The sequence below is a fragment of the Hydra vulgaris genome, chromosome 13, assembly GCF_038396675.1.
Source record: "Hydra vulgaris chromosome 13, alternate assembly HydraT2T_AEP".
In the NCBI taxonomy this organism is placed as follows: Eukaryota; Metazoa; Cnidaria; class Hydrozoa; order Anthoathecata; family Hydridae; genus Hydra; species Hydra vulgaris.
In genome coordinates, this window is record NC_088932.1 from 25991408 (window position 1) to 26013472 (window position 22065).

The 22065-nt window shown below is 27.8% G+C and overlaps 1 protein-coding gene across 1 annotated transcript in view; it reads right to left on the reverse strand.

Moving 5' to 3' along the window:
• LOC100204270 (cilia- and flagella-associated protein 53) overlaps positions 1–18327 on the reverse strand; it is a 37059-nt gene extending 18732 nt beyond the window's left edge. Inside the window, exons 1-3 of the mRNA XM_065816885.1 lie at positions 18125–18327; positions 9767–9886; positions 3096–3205 (exon numbers count right to left, since the gene is read on the reverse strand). Of these exons, the coding sequence (XP_065672957.1) occupies positions 3096–3205; positions 9767–9886; positions 18125–18187 (293 nt within the window). The 5' untranslated portion in view covers positions 18188–18327. The remainder of the gene's footprint in view (positions 1–3095; positions 3206–9766; positions 9887–18124) is intronic.
• Between the last annotated feature and the right edge of the window lie 3738 nt (positions 18328–22065).

A 22065-nucleotide genomic window follows, 5' to 3' on the forward strand; every position in this document is an offset into this window, starting at 1 on the left:
TAAGTGTTAATTTCTACTTTGTGATTTTTTTCTACGTCTAATTTGTGATTTTTTTGTAGCTTAATGTATCGAAATAGAAGGTTGTCTCATAGTAAAAAAATTTACCATGTTTACTATATCTTAGTAGAATGTTTATAAATTTACAATTCAGTCCAAATTTAAATTGACTTAATAATATATTAATATATTTTCATAATTAAAAATACATAGATATAAACATTTTTAGCTACAATATCTTAAATGAATTCTTCTACTTTTGATTTGCCATTTAGAGACAAGATTGTTGACTTAGAAAAGAATAGAAAAAGTTTAAACAAACACAAAACCAGGTGAAAGTGTGATTTTTAAAAGAGGAGTATTTATTTGATGAAAATCAAAAAAACTGTGTGAAAAAAAAAATTTTTACAAAACAAAAAGTGAAGTAAGAAAAAATAAGGTTATAAGAGTCAATTAATAAGGTTATAAGAGTCAATTAATAAGGTTATAAGAGTCTATTAATAAGGTTATAAGAGTCAATTAATAAGGTTATAAGAGTCAATTAATAAGGTTATAAGAGTCAATTAATAAGGTTATAAGAGTCAATTAATAAGGTTATAAGAGTCAATTAATAAGGTTATAAGAGTCAATTAATAAGGTTATAAGAGTCAATTAATAAGGTTATAAGAGTCAATTAATAAGGTTATAAGAGTCAATTAGGAAACAAAGGTTGGTTAGTGAAAAAGGATATTTGGTGAGAAAATTGTGAGTGAGATACAACAATGGAGATATTTAGATAAACAGTATTTCTGGTCTTTTAGAACATTTAAAAAATCTGATGCTGTTCCTATTATTATTTAAAAAAGTATTAAGGAAGATTTTTCTCCAATGGAATCACAATTTTAGAATAATTTTGGCTGCACTGAGTGCAAAACTTGCTTCTCCTATAAATAACAGTTTGGGAAGCATTAATGATTATTTAATTAAGTATTTTAGGGCGGAAAAAATAAGGAATAAGTTAAGATTAAGAAAAGATTTCTGACACCACACACCATGCCAGATTTATGACACAAGGAGTTTGTTATTTAACATACAATCTTCTTTAGCCACAAATCAGCAGTTTTTGTCCTAATATAATACCATTGCAATAAGAAAAGCTGATTCATAAAATACGTGCTGAAGTCACTTTAAAAACACAAAAAACATACTTAGTATTTAATTGAAAGATTTGTGGCTATGTGCATAGCTGATAAACTTACTTATTTGTAAATATACATAAATTACATAAATTAGTTCTTAAATTAGCTCAAACAGCAAAACCAGCTAGTTATATAATAATTAAAAAATTTTTGGACCTGAAAACCAGTTTATCTTTGATTTGTTAAAAATGACGTTACACAAGATAGAATGGCTAAAAACCAGTTTATCAAACTTGGAATTTTTCCAAATTATAAAAGATTTTAAAAAATGGTCTGCTTTTTCTACATAACAGTGCAGATCATGTTATTAATCTTGGTTAAAACTTCATTGAAAATTTCAGAAACAAAAAAAACAGAGAAGCAAATTAAATGGTTATTGCTTATCATTGTTTAAAATTTAAAAGAACAGATAAAAAATCTTAGATAAAAACCTTAAAATACTTCTTTGAATAAAAAATGTAAAATTATAAAAATGTTTTATATTGAAAGTACATGGCAAAAACAATTAACAAGCACCCCCTCCAACCTCCAACCCTCCAACATACACATGATTCTAAATGGGTATGACCAACCATTCAAATCATCTTTACCTAAATAACAAAACATAATTTTAAATCAGATAGATCAAGCTACAAATATAACTCTCATGGTATTTTTGAAATATTTGTAGGTGATCCTACCCCTAGCAAATATGCAATCATTAGGAATTTTTGTATTTTGGACTGCTCGGACCAAATTTTCATCTGCAGTAGTTGGGGTGTGTTTTTTATTTGGAAAAAATAATAATATTTTATGTTAATAAAAGTAAAAGTTCATCTTTTACCAGAATGCCGTTTCCAAAAAAATTAAAAGTGCTTTTTAATCATGCTTCTAATACTCATAAATATACTCATATATATTTCAATTTTTTTAAGGTAAACTTAATTAATGTATTATGTAAAAAAGTGACTTTTCTATTATTATAAATACATCTAAAATCATGGTATATCTCTTACATTGTTTGGTTTTGATTTTTTTTAAACAAATTTGATAAAACTTAAAATTAACAAGAGTTTACAAGATTTCCCAAATGTGTTCATAATTTCTGAACTATTGCATATTTTCAAGACTTTGTAGATTGTTGGGTACCCCCCTAAATAATTTAAACCACATAAAGTAGAGCTATATAGTATGGTTTAAATGTTTTTAGAATAGGGGGAAAACACATAACAAGACATCATAATAACTGTTAATAAATGCAACATTACTATTTTATAACATTATCTATCATATAAACAAGTGTTGTTTTTTTAAATGGTCTTCACAGCACTCCGCAAAACCTTTATAACTACTTAACTGGGCCAAAAACAAGTTAGAGTGAAAAAGGTCCCCACATCTCTATTTTATTCAGCAATAGCCTAGGGAAGCAAGCACAAGTTATTACAGGTGCACACAAAATATTCCCACCACGCCCCTGATAGTACCACCACGTCCCTGATAGTATCACCACCGCCCCTGATTCCCACAACATACCCTGATAGTACCGCGCTCAACTTGTTTCTCCGCGCAGCAGCCTTGTTTGTCAAGGTTCGTGTTTCGGAGTTATAGAGTTGAGAGAGGGTTATAACCACAAGTCGCCTCCTCATCTGTAGCGGCCTTCTCGGCCTTGGGGAGGTGAATTATAAAAAATAAAAAATAAAAATAAAAAAAATAAACTAAAAAAGTGCTTTGATACTTATTAATTTTTTCAACCAATTTTTTTTTTAACTTTTTTGATTTTTATAATTGAATTTTTAAAAAACTACTATTTAATGATAATTTTTAAAGTGAGTTGTGTGATTTTTAAAAGGTGGTCAGTTTTCATTTATCTTTAAAAGATATAACTTATTAGCAACCAAAATTATTATTATTGAATGATTACTCCTTTTTAAAATGTCATACTTTTCTTTTCTAATTTCTAAAGCCTTCTGCTCTTCCTGAAAATGTTTTTCTATATTTCTCATAACACAGCTCTTTTCAAGAAGCTGATCAGTTTTCATCTCCCATGCTGCCTAAATGAAAAAAAATGTCATCATGATTGTTATAGTAAAAAACAATGTGAAACGTAAAAAAACAGATGTGAAAAATAAAAAAAAACTATGTGAATCTTTTAACCACAAAGTTAAGTAGATAAAAAGAACATATTTAACAAATTTCAAACATGCTTAAAAATAAGCAATATTAAAAATAAATAAAGCCTAATAAAATAATGTGTCAGTATCTTACAATAGTAAAAACATAATTGCTATGTTTTTTTTAAATTAGTGACAAAGATTAAATGTTTAAGATTAAATAAAATATTTAAAATAAAATATTTAAAGATTTAATTAAAATTAGTTTTAATTGAAAACTTGAAAAAAAAAGGCTTTAAGGAAGATTCTTAAATTAAAAGTTCATAATTAAAATTATGAACTTTTAATTTAAGAATCTTCCTTAAAGCCTTTTTTTTCAAGTGAAATTTTAAAAACAATGTTGTATTGAGAAAATGTAAATTTTTTTATAATAAACTTTCATAATTTATAATAAACAATCTTAAGGACTTTAAAAAGAGTGACAATAAAAATAGATAATCAATTCATAAATAATGGGCGTATTTGAAAAAACATGGTACAATAAAATTTTAATGAAGAAATTTTCTAAAAAAAACATTTAATTATCAGTAAGTTTTTTTAATTTATAATACTTAATGTTTGTTTATAATTAAATTCAGTTTACAGTGCTTTCCATTATTCTTAAGCTTTTGACAGCAATACCATTTTGAATATTTATTAAATCCAGAAACTGAGCAGCCATAGCCAAGTGGTTAGAAATCTGACTTTAGAGTCAAGAGGTCTAACTTGAAGCTTGTTATAAAAAAATAGGACTTGTGCATTTGACTAGATCCAACTTATTGTTGCAAGCTAATTTAACTAAAACTTTGCAATAATATTAACAATTTCTTCCAAATGTTTCTGACCATCATATGTAATTATAACCTAGTTACTAAGATTTTTGGTATTTGGGTGGTCACATGCCTTTGAATAAAGGTAAAACTTTTGTAGTATGTTTTTTAGTTTCATTTGTTTAAAGCGTGTACATGAAATAAATGTGAAAGTAGAAAAACAATTAAAAAAAAGTACTCCTCAATTTTTATTTCAAACCAAGTAATAATTTCAATACATTAATATAAGAAGGTCAAACATTAAAAAAAAAATCAATTATTCCTGTGGAAATCTAATAAAATTTCGAGCTTTTGCTTTAGTGGCACCCATAAGCTTGTGCACAGAATAAGAATCAAAACTATTTGATGCTTTTTTAAATGATATTTTAATATCTTTAATGTTTCTGCAAAGCTTTTTTTTTTTTTCTTTTTCTTTTAATAATAGCTCAGTACTTTTCAATAACTCTCAATTCTGGGCAGTTCGGAGGATTTTCTGTTTTTGGCACAAATTTCACATTATTCTTTTTATACCATTCCATAGCTAGTTTACAATAATAAATTGAAGCTAAATCAGGCCAGAACACAAGTCTGTTATTGTGTGATTTAATGAGAGGTAAAAGGCGTTTTTGTAAATATTCTCTAACATATATTTGACCAGAAACCAGTGTGGACTGAGAAATATAAGGTGCTGATTTTTTGCCACAACTGCAAATAGCTTGCCAAATAAAAGCTTTTTTAGCGAACTTGTCATGTTTTGTGTATTTAAATTTCTTATCTGCTTTTTCTCTATATTTGGCAATATAATAAACAGCACCAGGAATTTGTTGATGATTGTACTTGATTTAAGTTTCATCGCCTTCAATAACACAGAAATTTTTAGAAATGAAATTGTCATACAACTTTCTGCTGCGGGTTCTTGCACTTTTTTGTTGAGTTTCAGAACGGTTGGGCACATTTTGTGCTTTGAAAGAATGAAAATCATTTTGTTTCTATCTTTTGCAACAAAACTATAAGAAAATCCATATATTTTTGCGCGTTCCCTTAGTGAATGGCTTGGGTTATTCTTAAAACTGTTAACTAGTTTTATAACTAGTTTTATATCTTTAAAAACTTCCTTTCTTCCACAACCAGATTTGCGTTTGATCGATTTTGTTTGAGAAAAACGTTGAATAACATGACTAATGGTGTATGGATGTATTTGCAATGATTTTGCTATCGAATTATAGCTACTATTAGGATTTTGTAAATATTTGTACATAATTTTTTCTCTTACATCTTCTTCTTTTGTCATTTTTAAAACTAATTTTAAGTTAAATCCAAAAACTAACATATTTTATTGAAACGTTGTAAACAAAATACAAAACAATTAAAAAGATTTTAATACAGCCACTGAAAAAAAATGACGTGCTTATTTTTTCACATTTATTTCGTGTACACACTTTAGACACTTCTTCTTTTCTTTAAGATGCAGTTATTTACTTCTTTCTTTTTACTGTTTATAGCTATTAAAATTCAAAAGATGTGGACAGCAATACTTTTAAAATAGAAGTTTAAAATTTGCAATAAGAGTCATTATTTTTTTAAATTTGTTGCCATAAGCAGCATTTTTTGCCAGCTTTTGATGGATCTAATAGATATAAACATTAAACTTTAAAACAAAATTCTAATTCAACCTTTTTAAGCAGTAAATGCTTAAAAATAGGGAGATATTTAACTACAACAATTTTGTTACAAGAAGAAAATCTTTTTTTTTTTCACTTAAAGAGAGTTAGTGGCATCATTTATGTTATAAAAAGATTTGACTTGATAAACATTAAGGTTAAAAAAAGATTTAAAAAGATCTAAATATGAGTTAACCCCATTTTTCAATATGTAAAAAAAGAAGAAGAATACCAAAAAATAGAATACTTCAACAAATTCTTTGTAAAAAAAAACAAAAAAATAAAAATGGAGACAGATGATAAATGTTGTCTAGAAGTTTCTATTCAACTAGAAAAATTTGATAAAAAAATAAACAACATTCAAAAAGAATTAAACTCTATTATCCAAAAAACGTTCAAATAGACAAATTGTCAAGTATCAATAGAAAAAATGGCCTGAAGTCATTTCTTAACAGCTAGATAATGAACTAAAGACCAGAGTAATAGATGTTGACAAGATTCAAAAATGTTTTATGACAAGCTCAAGAGAAAACTGATGAAATATTACTATTTAGAGTACCAGAAAGTAACAGTACCTCAGCTGATGAACAATACCAAGAAGACAAGAAATTTTTCCTTGAAATTTTCAGAGTAATTAGTTCAGATATTGTTAAAGAAGATATAATTAAAGTGATCCGGCTTATTATAAAAAGATGAAAATGTATTAGACCGTTCAAGACCATTATTAGTAAAACTACGAAATCAGTGTCAAAAAAACCTTGTGATAGAGAATTTAACTTAATAATAATTAATAAACTTAAAAATGCAGATACTAAGTATAAGTCAATCAAAGTGGCTCATGATTCCACAATAAAAGAAAGAGAAGATCTCAAAATTCTCATTGCAGAGGCAAAGGAAAAAATAGCAAAAGAAATTTCAAGGGAATGGATATATGTGGTAAGAGGCAGAATACCAGAACAAATGAAAATCATATGGCTAAAGAAATCTTGGGGAAATATATAATGGATAGAGTTTGCACAAATAAAATTGACCAAAATAATGAAGCCCTGTTATCTGATTATATTGATGAATCATCGTTTGTATGTTTTACTTAAATGCAAAAAGATTGATTAATAAAGTGAGTGAATTCCAAGCAACTGTCTATACTTTACAACCAGATATTATTGGGATAACGGAGAGTTGGTCAACAGAAAGTGTATTGGACTCTGAACTTGAATTAGCTAATTACATACTTTTTAGGCTTGATAGACGACTCAAAAAGCGAGGGGAAGGTATGTTACTTTATATCAAAGCAGTATGGCAATCTGTTGCATTTCAGCCCAAGTCTAACTACCCTAAACATATATGGTGTAGTACAACTGGTTTACAAAATGACAACCTACTGATTGGAATCTGTTACAGAACAAACAATGTTGATAGCTTTGGTAAAGAAGTGGATAGTCTACATTGGGTATAGTGATCATTCTATGATAACCTTCAACATCCATATGAAGTCAGTAGCAAAAAGAGAACCCTATTTGACTATAATAAAGGAAATTTTGATTGCTTTAGACAGGAGTTGCAAAAAATGAATTGGATTTTAAAATTTAAAGGAAACACCCTAAATTATTGGTCAACATTTATATCAATATTGCTTGACTTAAAATCAACATATGTTTCAATCAAGACCATCAGAAGAAACTTGGAGGACTTGAGTATGATCCAAAGAACTTAAACAATTATTATATTTAGAAAAAACGTTAATCACTGATGCTTTACCTAAAAACTCAGAACTCCAATAAGATGTTTTTACTTCATCGTCTGTGTCATCCCAAAAACAAGCAGATCCATTTGACTTTTTTTTAAAATTTTATTATAAGATTCATCAAATAAGGTGGTGTAATAAGGGACTTTGTTTAATTAATTTATCATCATCTCTTTAACAAAAGGGGCAACACCATGACATAAAATGTAACTGCATTTTGTTTTTCCACACATGGAAAACTTTTAGAAATTTGACTGCCTGGAAACATGGAACAGAAGAGTTTACTTTTTGACTCTAAAGAATGGTACGAATAATTACATTTTAAAACTTCTAGTGACCAAATTATCTTCACATTAAATGTCTGATCTCTTGACATCAAGTTCGCTTGCTTTTGAGTTGTTTTCTGTTCAGGTGGATTAGTTACTTCAGATAGCTTTTTAAAAAACTTGTCTTACTGCTATCAGATGGACATCTTGCCACATGTTTCTTCCAAAAAAACAACTATTGTAATTAATATAAAAATCTGCTTCATCACAACAAGATTATTTTATACAATTTTAAAAAAGTTTGTGAACCTGGAGAAAAAAAAAGGAGTTAAAGAGGAGATTTGATCACATTTTTAACTTTTTAAAAGATAGTAGAGGATTTTAGAGGAGGTTTTTTAGAAAAAAAGGACTTTAGAGGATTTTAGAGGAGCTGTGGGCATCCTGCTTCTGCTAAGATTCTGCTAAGAAGACTCTCTATATTATGCTTGCCATTTTCTATCTCCTAATTCCATTTTCTATTATTCTCTACATATCTCCTATTCATCTTGGTACAAATTATTGTTGTTATTTTTGGGATGGTTTTTCTAATGAGGATCTTTCTCTTTTAAACAAGGTTCAAAACCACATTGTTTATATGGTTGGACCAAATCTCAATCTTGCCTGACTTGTCGTTTTCATGCTTTTTTTAGTTTTTAAACCTTCTGTCAACTCCTTTCATGTTCATTCTTTGCTGTCTGTTAACTTCCAACTTAAATAGTGGTTGCTAGCAGCCTTATTAACTTCTTAACTTACTTATTGGTGATTAATTTTTTTAATGAATTTACTTATTAAGTGAATTCATTTAAAAAAATAAAATATTTTTACTTCAAAAAATCAAATTTAAAATTCTATATATAATTTTTGAATAAAGCATTAAATAGATCAAAAAGACTGTTCAGGCTTCACATTCAAATATGGTTCTGACTACTCTATAATATAAATTTTTTACTTAGTTTCACTCCTCTTATCAGACTTCTATAATATAAATTTTTTACTTAGTTTTCACTCCTTTCATCAGACTTCTGTATAAATAACATCATTCCTTTTAATAAATAACTACTTAAAACATAATTTATAATTTTTATAGTGAACTATAATTATTATTGTTATTATTGTTATTATTATTATTATTATAATTATTATTACTATTAGTATTACTGTTATTATTATTATCATTAAAATAGTCTTATTATCTTTATCTGTCTTTTATTTGATCACTTTTTATTTGATCAAGTTGGGCAACTTGTCAAAAACAAGATATCACCATTTTAGAAGAAGAACAGTGCTGTATCACTAAATTAACACCTTCCATTTGTAGTTTATTTTTTCTTTCTTTTTTTACTAAAATAAGAATTTAATGAAAATTTCATTTTCAATTTCATAAGAACCTAAATAAAAGCATTCTAGAAAGAACCTTTGATCATATTAAAAGTAAATGGAAAGTTACTTTAGATATTAAATCAATGTGTTGCAAACACTTCTATTCAACAGTACTAAAGACCTCCTTAAAAAAAAACTACTTGACCATAAACAACATCTTAACTCAAAACTTGTGTACAATAAATAAAAAAAACATCCAAATAAAATTGCAAAGTTTGTAAGCAACTAAAGGTAAACAAACAAAAATGCTATAAAAGTTTAAGAAATTATTATAAAAAAGAATATTATAAAAGTTTAAAAATTTACTATAAACAAAAATATTATAAAAGTTTGGAAAATCATTGTAAACAAAAAATTTATCAGAGTATGAAAAATTGGTAAATTTTTTTTTTACTTTTTCCAGGAATAATATATAAACAAATAAATACTAATAGTTTTCTCTTTGATGTATAAACATTTTATTATACCTAAAAACATTTCAAATATGAATGAGATAAACAACATTTGACTAACAAGAGTTTTTATTCTTGTTAGCCAAATGCTAACTATTTCAGACATCTTACTTTTAACTTCTTCAGCTTGTCAAATTTAGCTTCTGCTATAGATTGATTTCTCAACTCTTCAATCTTTCTTCGCTCAAGAGTTAGATGTTCAGCGGGTTGTTTACTTTTTAATCTTCCAAGCTAAATACAAATTAAAATTTGTTTTTAAATATTAAAGTTTTTAAAGAAACATTTTTCGTGTGATTACAATCAAGATAATGAAAACCAAGATTTTTGTGAGCACACAAAAAAAACTCAGTGAAGTTTTTCTCACCCAATTGACTCTTGTTTTATTAACTGTTTAGTAAATCTAAAAATGAACCAGTTACCTTTACTTTTTTTTTCTTAACTTTTTTGTTTCTCAACTTTTTTTTGTTCAAAGACAAAAAAGATACTACAGGCTACTCATTTTCTTTTTTTAACAATATATTAAAAAAAGCAACCTTAGTGGATGCTAATTTAGCAATCAATTTTATATATGCTTTCTATGAAAGGTCAGTAGTAAGCGATAATCCAAGAAGACATAAGGAAGAGGATTCAGTGAGAGGGTTGCAATTCATTAATATAAGATTGTCAACAGTATGGCGATAGTTGTTTGAAGTAAATAACTGAGTTTTGTTGGAGTTAAAATTTACAAGCTAATGCAAGCCCCAATTTGTTACAAAAGTGAGATAAGATATAAGATCGGCTGCTTGTTCTAAGTGATCGAGAAGAGAAGATTTTTTGTACACAGGAGACAGTCATCAGCAAGACAGGAGTATAAAGTCATCAGCAAAAAGAGCTTCTTTAGATGTAAGATTGTCAGGAAGATCATTAATGTAGATAAAAAACAAAACAGGACCAAGGAGAGAACCTTGAGGCACCCCAGAAGTTACTGGAAATGAAGAAAAGTGTTGACTTTCGAGGATGACTTTAATAAAGCAGTTAGGTGTCATCTATAAAGTGCATACGCCAAAATATAAATTTTGACCACACCTCTTCCCCCTCCCCCCCCCCCCAAATTGTACATTTTTAAAATCCCCCCCCTGATTTCATTTTTTTTTAAAAAGTTTCAAAAAAAATTGTATAAATGAAGAAACATTTTTTAAATTAGAGCATGCGCTTTTTAAGTTGGTCACCCCCTTCCCCCATCCATTACTTTATTGAAAGCTTTTTGCATATCCCTCCACCCCTTAAATACTTTATATGACCCCAAAGCCCTTGCTTTTGGCACAGGATCACAATTTAAAAGACATATATGTCTTCAAATATATATACATATATACACACATGACTTAGTAAGTTTGTTTTGTCAAAAGGTTAAAACTAGTGAACCAGCGGGGAGATCAAAGATTGTACCACAATCATGTCATAATTTACTTTTTATTTTAAAAAAAATTTGTTTCAATGACAAATCAAAAATAAAAATAAACTTTACTTTCAGGTACCCCTTTTTAATAAGTCCATAAAAAATGATTCTTAACTGAGATCAGTAATATTGCAAACAAAGCCTAAAACCCAGTGTTGGGGGGAGATAACACACATAAATTGGGGGAGGGGGCATTAAATTTTGGGGCCTATTTACAAATTTAAGGAGCTTTTCATTTAAGCAATACCTAGTGGTAAAAATTTCAAGATTTTAGGGCCCTAATGAAAGGTTATATTGAAGGGGACCTCCGACCCGTTGCACAGTGGGAATATTCCATTGAAATAGGTGGCCAAAACTATAATTGTTGTATTTATGTGGATATTAGGCCTTCATTGAGTAAAATAGAGATATAAGATAATATTTTTCATTTTTGTGCTTAACCAGCTCAAAGGCACTGCAAAAGGGGGAGGGTAGAAAGTTGCACATTAGCAATAGGGGCCCAGTTGGATATTTTATATGTGATACTTTCAAGCATTGTTTAAATAATGGACAATTTTATTAATTGTTATATTTTTGCTTATGTCAAAATATAATGTTTTGCAAAAAAATTGCAATGATAGAAGCCTGGGATCAAAAATACCTCAAAAATTAGTTCTCTCTTGACGTTGTCAACATTTAAATATAATTCATTTAAGTCATCAATTTAATTTGATTCCTTATCATGAATTCTCTATTACCACTATAAACTGCTAATAAACTTTAAACTTTTATGGTAGGCACAATATTTTCTTATTTTTCAATCTTTTAGTTAATGAGATTGAACTAATTAGGGGAACAGAAGTATGTCTACCTTGAATGAAAATATTAAATAAATTTGTTTCTCTACTTTTTTCCTTGCATGATGTTCACAATCAAATTTACAAATTCTGTGTCAAGATTCAGCTGCTTCCTCTCCCATTAAACCAAGTGGAACTGGTGAATTAATAATAATTTCCTAACCAGGTGCTAATACTTTGTGGATGGAAGCTGATACCTTAAACCAATTATATGTCTCTAACAACTTCTTATATGTATCATTGCAGTATTTATCAATTTTTTCCGGATCAATTAGGTCTTTTTAATTGATTGCAATTAGAATGTTATGTAACCTGATAATAATTTCATCAATTTCTAAAATTTTACTGAGTAATAGAGGGTCAGAAAAAACTCGGTATGTAATAGAGCGTCGGAATAAATTTCCGGTATTACTAGTTCCTGATCTGCCAGCTCTTGGTTCATCAACTCTCAAACCAAATTACTCAAACATCTTATTATGAATAATTTTTTTCCTTATTAAATATTGATCTTTCAAGGTCTTTTTTACTTTCCAAGTTTTTGTTTCAATTCTATATGAAATATGTAAAATAAATTCAAAAAACCTAATCCAAGAATGTAGTGGTAAAATGCCATAGCACAATGCCTGCCCATCTGTAACAAATCCTTCCTTAAAGATTTTTAGATCTTACATCATGTTAGCTGTGGTGCAACAAATTGGACAACATTGTGTCAAAGAAGTGTCTGTGATGTTAACTAAGATTTTTTCATCAATCATTGAAAGGACAAAACTATAGTTGATAAAATATTCCTCCTTAATTTATAATACCACTTCTTTATTTTCTTTTATATACTCCAGCATAATTGGTCTACAGAACCAAATACTCTGAGACATTGTTATTAAATAAAATATTGTTTGAATCTGATTTGTACAGATCTGAGCCTTGAAGGTTATTTTGATTGGAATTATTAAAACATTGATGGTATTTTGAATGATTTGATGTTCCATCCATACCCCAACTTTATAAATTTATCATACCCTAAATTTATCAATTCATCAAAGTCTTTTTTTTTAATCATCCAAATATTTTATAATTTCCTTTTCTTGTAGCTTTACAAGCCTTTTTGATCCATAAGATCCTGTAATTTAACTTTGGTCTTTGTTTCAGTAACTTCAATCGATGTTTTTAAAGGTTAGCACTTGTTTTTTATTTCATAAATTACTTGATAAGATTGAAATCTGCATGGTGCTTCTTTATGAGTACTTTCATAAACACTTTATGAAAGTTTGTTATCCAAGAAATTTACAAAAGCGTCTGTAAACATCATTTTCTCATGCAACATGAGAATGGTTCATGGTTAGCTGAGTGTAAAGCAATAACGATTCATGTCGCCTCTTTGTAATGAAACTAAGTATTATAGCTAAATTAAAGTCACATTTATTAAATGCTGTTCTTTGTGACACTAACAATATTTTTTTCAATGGATTCTGTTTTTGAATCAAATGATATATTTGCTATCAATCGTCTTTAGGTTTGAGAACTCAATTTATCAAACTCTTTTGTTGGTCGACCTCTTTTTGCTGATTCGTTTATTAAACTCTCTTGATTACCTGGTGATTCATTTAAATCATTTGTTTTAAAAACTAAATTAAGCCAAACCTGATTGCTATCAAATATTTATTTTTTTCAATATAATGCATGCCATAGTGCAGCATACATCTATTTTGTCTTCTCTGACTCAAATCTTAGTAATAATGTACATAATTAATTTAAGAAAAGAATTATCTTTTCTTAAATTAGTTATGTATTTTAAAACCATAAACAAATAAAATTGAAATAAAAAATAACTTTTTTATTCAAAAAAAAATTTACTTTGGTCTTTCATGCCTTAAAGTATTTCTTTTTTTTTTACTTTTAGTAATAAAAAAATTGTTTTTATTCTTTCAATTTTGAAAAATTGAAGTTTTTTATTTGATTAAAAAAACACCAATTTTTCAAAATTATTTATTGCTCAATTTATCGCAAATGATTGTAATCGTTTAAATCTAATATGTTGTTTTTTTTTGTTTCTTTTTTTTTTTATTTATTGAAAGTTTTAACCTGCATAATATTTAAATTTAAAATTATTTCTTTGTTTTCTATTTTCCATTTAGGTTAAAATTGAAATATTTAGTGTATTGGGCATTCCATACTTTTTAATTATTTAAAATTTAAGTAACATTTAAAATGAGACTATTTTCAGAGACAGGTAACACTTTTGATGAAAAAAAACTAGTTTGTTGCCCAAAACTGGATAGTAACCCTTTTTGCACCAGAACATTCCTAAACTTCTAGAAACCTATACGTAATTGATTACTGCAAATAAAATTACATTGTGTTTGTTAAGAATTTTGTATTTTTTACCTAGGTTTACTTATAGTTCTTCATTGCCTTGTAGAACAATGTTTTTTTGATTTAATTTACACAGTCTGAGTCACATGTCTTAAACAAAAAGTCAAATTATAAATTCCATTTCACCATTGAAAGTAGGGATGTACCGGAATGGTACATCCCTCTTTTCAATGCTAAAAATTGTATTACCAACTTTTTCAGGAAATTTTTTCTTTTTCTTTTTAACAGTCTATATTATAACCTTTCCAACGATGTATATATTGTCAATTTTTCAATGATTTATATATTAAAATAAAAAATAATTACTAAAATCCAGCATCTTGAGAATTTTTATCAAAAATTCCTTAAAAACCTAACTTCATGAAGCCACTACCATTTAGCCTGTCACATGTAGAACTTCATAAATTGGAAATTTCTAAGTGAGGGTGTTAGTAACAAAACCCACTATCAGACATAATGATTTTTGATTTTTGGCTATGTGATTTCAAACTGTGTATTGGTCACCATGCTAAAACCTGTTTTTTGCTAACTCAAAAAAAAAAGTTGTCTAAAATACAAATTCACCTTAATCAGGATCAGATATAAGGGGTGGCATGTGTGTGCATAGAGGAACATTATACCCTTAACTCCTCTATACCATACATCCTTATATGTTGGCAAACTAGGACCTTTAGTCAGAATTTTAACTTTTATATTGGTTAGCTAGTGAATTATGGAGAACAATATCCGGTATTGTTTTTTTTTTTAAGTTGTTATTTATTCAAAAACATTTAGTTATTAACAAGTACTTGTTAATTGTGAATAATTAGAAAAATGAAGTATGTACTTTTAAATTGAACCTTTCCCCACCCCTCCTAATACTTTCATATGCTATTTGAAGATCTCCCCTCCCCCTGTGAGCGCATATACTTTATGGACAACCCTTTAGAAAGAAACGATTTAATTATCTCAAAAACTTTCCCAGATACACCATATTAAACAAACTTATTGAGGAGACCAACATGCTAGACTCTGTCAAAAGCTTTAGATATGTCAAATGCATTAGCTCTAGCCTTTCATTCATTCACAGTAGTTAGCAAGCCGACTAAGTAAGAGCAAGAGAATCAAAAAAACCATATTGATTGTCTGACAGTAAGTTGTTTGACTCAAGATGGAATGTGAGAAATTGGTTTATCAAAGACTCAAAAACCTTGCTAATAACAGAAAGAAGACTGATCAAATGATAATTGGAGGGGTCAGAATGTTCACTTGAGTTTTTTAAAATTGGAACAACAGATACCATTTTCCAGCAAGCAAGAAAACAAGACTCAGTCAGGCATTTATTAAATAATTTAGAGAGAATTGAACAGAGTTCTGGAGAACACTTTTGTAAAACTATGACAGGAATGTTGTCTGGACAACAAGCAGTAGAAGAGTTTAATTAAGATATAACTTTAGTAGGCCTGGACAGGAATGGCGTGCGATTGAGCGCAATTGCTGACCACGCAAATGTATTTTTTTTTGACAACTTGACCACTACTGTTTAGATGAATTTAGAAATATTCTAAAAAAGAAATGCTAAGCTAATTTTAAACAGGAAGAAAATTAAAAAAAAAGAAAACTAATGAAATTCCTTACAAAAAAAATATATTAAAGCACTAAAACAAAATTTAAAAAACTCAAACTCGAAGCAAAAATTATTTTTTGTTATATTTTTGATTGCGTTTGAAATAAATTACTCTATAACTTATCTTTTGAAACATTTTTTTAAAGTTACACAAATTGTGCCAGGTAGGGGTAGGGTCAAAATAAAAGCGTACTTATAGACGAGTCAAGTTAAAAAAAAAAGTTAAACAATTCTTTCTAAAAATATATATACAAAAAAGCAATCAAATCATTCCATTGCAACGGGAAGACTTAATTTATAATTTAAAGTAACTTAAAAAAAATAATTTTTTAGAAGATTTTTAGAAAGACATGGAAAAATAGTTTGAAACATTTCAATTTTTCATAAAATATATGCCTACATAAAAAAAATATACCATTGTTATTTACACAAAATGCATTTATTTTAAACAACCATTATAATTAATTTTTCATTTTATTTAAAGCCTTCATGTAAAATAAAAACTTTAGAAAAGATCAAAGATTAAAAGTTATTCATAATGTAACAATTTTTTAAATTGCATTTAAATTGTCAAAACATCAAAACAGCCGTGGTCAAATTATAAAGAAAAATAAATAAAAGCCACTTAGGCAAATATATTACAAAGCTCAAATCATTTACCTTAAGGTAAGTGGGGTAAAAAGCTATTTTAAAAATTGGGGTAATAAGGCAACTTATTGATTTAATGATTAGTTTTTTTTTAATTAGTTGCAATTTGCCATGCACATTCAAACCAAAGGTAGAATATACACACAGTAACCACCCGATAGAGACTATGACCATTGCTGCTGGTATTCCAGTTAAAAGGGTTTCTGAGACTTATAAAGTTTCCAGATCAACTTTTAGAAATTTTCTATGAGGTAAGACCAAAAATATGCAAACACCTTGTTGAACTGCTATTCCTGCTAAATAAGAGCTTGTCGTTATTCGAATGAAAAACTTTAGGACTTGGCTGCATTAAAACACTTCATCAAAAGTATCCTTTACAAACATAAGCGAACTTCTCTGGAAAAGATTAGACTTACAGGTTTTTCTCTACACAACCTAACTTTACAGAGAATTGTTCAGAACATTTTAAAGATTGCAGCCATAAGTGAAAAATAGCTTGTTTTTTTGTTTTTTAACAATCTGCACAACCTGATCAAGAACATTTTCCTTCTAATGTAATGAAGTATAATAAGACTAATATCAGCAAAAAAGGTGCCCTGGCTTTAAGAAAATAATTTACAGAAAGGTCACAAGACATTCAAATACCATTATAAAGATTGAAATGCCTTTGCAATTTGTTAGGAATTTTTGTATTTTTTGTAAATGTATTTGCATTTTGAACTATATTTTAAAAATCTAGTTTTAGGATTTAAAACATACTTCCTTAAATTTCATAAACATGTATTGCAATGTTTTGTTGTTTAAATTAGGTTAACCTGTTAAGTGGCCTAACTACACTATATTTTGATTTTTCTAAAATGATTTTCATTTAAAAAATTTTGTTAAAGCTTTAAAGCCATATTGTTGATTTTCACATATGATGTGCATCTTGTATGAGTAATTCTTGAATAAAGTTTACAGATTTATAACTCTTATTAGTTTTTTTATATTTTATTTGATAATCTAGTTCTATGATTTGCGACTTTCATTAATTTCTTAAATATGTATTGCAATTTTTTTTGTTTAAATTAAGTTTTTCTGTTAAGTGGCCATATCTTTGGATTTTTCAATAATGATTTTTAATAATAAGTTATGGTTAAAATTTTAAAGCTACATGACTAATTTTCACATCTTTTAGGAGTAACTCTTTGTGCATCTTTTAGGAGTAACTCTTGAATAAAATCTACAAGTTTATAGCTCCTGTACTTAGCAAATTATTGAGAGAAAAAAAACAGTCAAAATATGACCATATTACCCCATCTGACGGTATGTATAAATACAAATAATTAGTCCTCATTAATTATTTATACTTATTAGATTTGTAACACAAGTTGAAACAATAGTATAGAAAGTAATAAATATACTAAATAACTTTGAAACTTAAAATTTATATGCTCATGCAAAATAAGTAACTTATAATGCATAACTTATGCATAAAAAATTGCTTATGCCATAAGCAATTTTTTTGTTAACTAATATGATATTCATAAACATATTACTTTTAAACTTCATAAAAATAATAATTAACTTACAATTGCGACACTATGAGGAGTAGGACCAGTAAATTCGCGATGTCTTTGTAAAGTATATGTCATTTTTTTGATAAAATTTGAAAATTTCTAGACAGTATTTAGAAGTATATTTTAGCCGAGAACGTTCTCATAAGAATATTGTGATCAACCATATTTATTTATTTATTGCGAAGGCAAGCGGACGGGTTGCTAACGCGTGCATTAAAAAAAAAAAAATTTGTGCGGCGATGAAACACGTTTTATTTTAAACGCGTTTATGTATTACGTTTTAAAAGTTTTATAAAATAAACTGTGTAAAAGAACAATAAAATAGCAAGGCTGTTTCCGCTCTACTCTATCTCGCAGTAGGGTAGAGCTGGGCTAGTTAGGCAATTTATACTAAATCAAACATACTTCATAAACGGTGCGTCGGGTTTGCATAATTTTTTTACTAGTACAAAGATAATTTATCCTGCTAAAAATTGGTTTAAAAAAAAAGTACATTTTTTATATTTTTGAGAAGATATTGATTACGTTTACCAAGTTGCTCAACCTGCCCCAACAAGGTAAGTCGAGTAACTGTGTAGGGCAAGTTGAGCAATAAATGAATATTCATGTTATGGAACTTGGATAAATCATCACTAAAACTATTGGTCATAATGCAATAATCTTGAACATTAAAACCCAATTTAAAAGTTACTAATTATATATATATATATATATATATATATATATATATATATATATATATATATATATATATATATACGTATATATATATATATATATATATATATATATATATATATATATATATATATATATATATATATATATATATATATATATATATATATATATATATATATATATATATATATATATATATATATGCATACAAAATCTACCGCAAACTTTTTTCTTATCTAAGTTGTTTCTGAGTATTCGGTAGTTAAATTTTATTTATCTTTTTTCAAAGCTGCTAAACTTACTCCTATTAGCCAAGGTAACACATTAGTTAGGTTTTAACAACAGTAAAAACTTAGAAAACAGTTAGACATAGTAAAAAACGGCTGATAAAAAGTTTGATAAATTGGTAAAACATCAACACGTTAGTGGTGGCAGATAAGAAAAGTTAAAAGCATCTTGGAAAAAAATAGCAATAATTTTTTTTTATACATTTTTGGTCCAAAATGAAAAAAATGCGCGTGCATCCAACTTGACAGTCATCCTACAACCTTTTGTTCCACATTGTATTACCTTCCCAATTCCCTAACTTTCATCTATTAGATGCTTTGTCATGCGATGCGAAGTTTTTGAGACATCAAAATTAATCAAAAATTTGTAACTGGCCCAGGGAACTACTCAATTGACCTAGCTCAGTTAATTTGACGAGTGGAAAAAGGATTTGATGTTTTATACTATTACAAATTAAACTCTTATTTATTACTATTTTTTTAGTTGTTAAGGTACTCCAAGAAGATCTATAGATCCCCTTTCGGGATCTCTCCCTTCGAACTCGAGAGAGATCCCGGGTTCGAAGCGAGCTCTGGGTATATTTCGCGCGATTGGTAAAGAAAGAGGCGTGAACTTCCTTTTTAAATGCTCTTCTGCGGTGCTCTGTGAGAAAACCGTTAGGTCTTCTTAAGGCACCTAAAACAAAAATTAAAAAAAATTAATACCTTGTTATTTATGTTTGACTCTATATTAAATTATACCTAGAACAAGAATAGTTACTAAAACAATTACAGCAAGTTGAAAATGCTGATCTAAGTTAATAAAGTTCTTATTTAGTGGCGTAACAGCAGAATGGAAAAGATGAACAAATTTCAGGACCCCATCCCCCAGGAAACAAATGGAACCTTGATTTTTTTTATGGCAAAATTATACTGCGGATTGTCCATAAGTTACTTGAAACTTAGTAACTTTTTTTAAACTTCTTTACGGTTTTGCTCAGTCGGTTGGCTTTAAATTGTTTTAAATAAAATTTAAAAACGTCCTTAATTTGGACATGATTATATATCAAAAGAGCTAGAACTTTGACAAAGTGTTTAAGCAAATAAATTTTCTAAAAAACATGTTTTTTTCATTTTTTCATTATTAAGTTCTGCACTTAATAAGTAAAAGGAAACAAAAAAATTATATGTTTGTAGTAAGGAATATTCTATTGTCTAAATGACTTTGCAATAGTTAAAATAATTCCAGCACCGAGCAGTCTTCACATTGATTCATTTATTTTCAAAACCTATTCAGTGGCGTTGCTCAGATTTTTTAAAACAATTTTTTTGTTTTTGTATTTATAAATTTAACACAAAAAGTCGTTTGAAAAAGAACATGTTGTGTTAAAATTTCATATCATTTTGAATAAAATAGAAAGATGCGATGTAGATTAAGGCAGTATAAGACCATATTTAAAGAAAAATGTATTATGATTTGCGGACTTGCCCGCCTACAAATCCTAAAATCTAATAACCGCTCTTCTTACTAGATAGTTTGATCCAGTATTTTTATGACCATATGGTGCATTCGTTATGAAATGACCATTAGTCTAGTTTGACAAAACTAGACTAATGGTCTTATGACGAAAATCTTGTTGTATAAAAATAATAATAAAATATTTACATTTTTTGTTGTTGTAGTATTTGTAACTAAAAAATAGACCACCAAGTTGACTTCTGATAATAAAATAATATGCATTTGAAACTTATTGCAAGAGAATAACTGCATTAAAAGAGAGTTGCATTTAAAAGAGAATTAAATATTGCTATTTTATTTCAAACATTTTTATTGTCTTTTTTACAATCATTTTTTTATTAAACTATCTTTTTGTTTTGTTTTGTTTTTTTTTTTGCTAATTTTTTAAAGCTAAATAAAGATGTTAAAAGTTAAAATGACAATTTTAAGTAACATTCCTTAATTAATTATTCAATTTGATATTTTGGTGAAAAACGATTATAGTGCTGCGTTTCCAAATTGTTCTAATGCTAGGGAAAAATTCTCTAATGCCAGGGATAACTGCTTTTTCTAATGCTAAAGATGAAAGGAAAGATAACAAAAATGACTTCATTCTTTATATAGTATATTCAGTATGATTTGTTAATACATATACTGTATATATACAGTATGATTTGTTAAAAGCCTGAACTTATTCCATACTAAATGTTTTTTGTAATTAAAATTTACTATGAAACAAGTTTTAAATTTTACTATGAAACAAGTTTTCACATTTTTCCAAATAGCTACATTTATAGTATATTTTTTATTCCAAAAATCCGGATTCATTATTTTGATTTTCGCGGTTCCGCATACAAATTTATTTTGACAACTTAATTATTTTTGAGAACATTTCAATGCGGAACCAATCCCTGTTTATTATTAAAAGTTTCATATCTCAAAGGTAAATTTGCGATAATTTGATTTTAAACTTTTGCACTTAGAATTTTATGGTTTTAAACTTTTTTATTAGAAAACGTGAGAGCGATAAGTTAATAAATTTTTTTTTTACTATTCTTAACTAGAATTATATTCATCTATAAACTTTAAGTTTCATCGTATAACCTGTCAGCGTTAAAAAATTATGACCATTTAAAATTCAAATTGAGGGGATAAAAACCAGTGACAGATCCAGGAGTTTTTGGAGGTAGTGGTGGTGATGGTGGTGGTGGTAGTGGGGGCGGAGGGGTGTTGAAATATTTTTGTATTTTGTTACCACATTTGCTTGCCCTGAAAAAAAAAATTCAGGAGTTTCAGAAATTGGTGGCTGAGGGAGGGGGGGGGGAGAAAGCATACTACTATACCCACCTGGATCCGTTACTGGTTAAAACTTTATATGGTCATAACGCTGAGTGATTTTACAATGAAACTGAAAATTTATCGATGAATACAAGTCTAGTTAAAAATACAAAAAATTTTTTTTAATCGAACTGTTGCTCTTACGTTTTGGGCAGAGAGTCTTTGGAGTT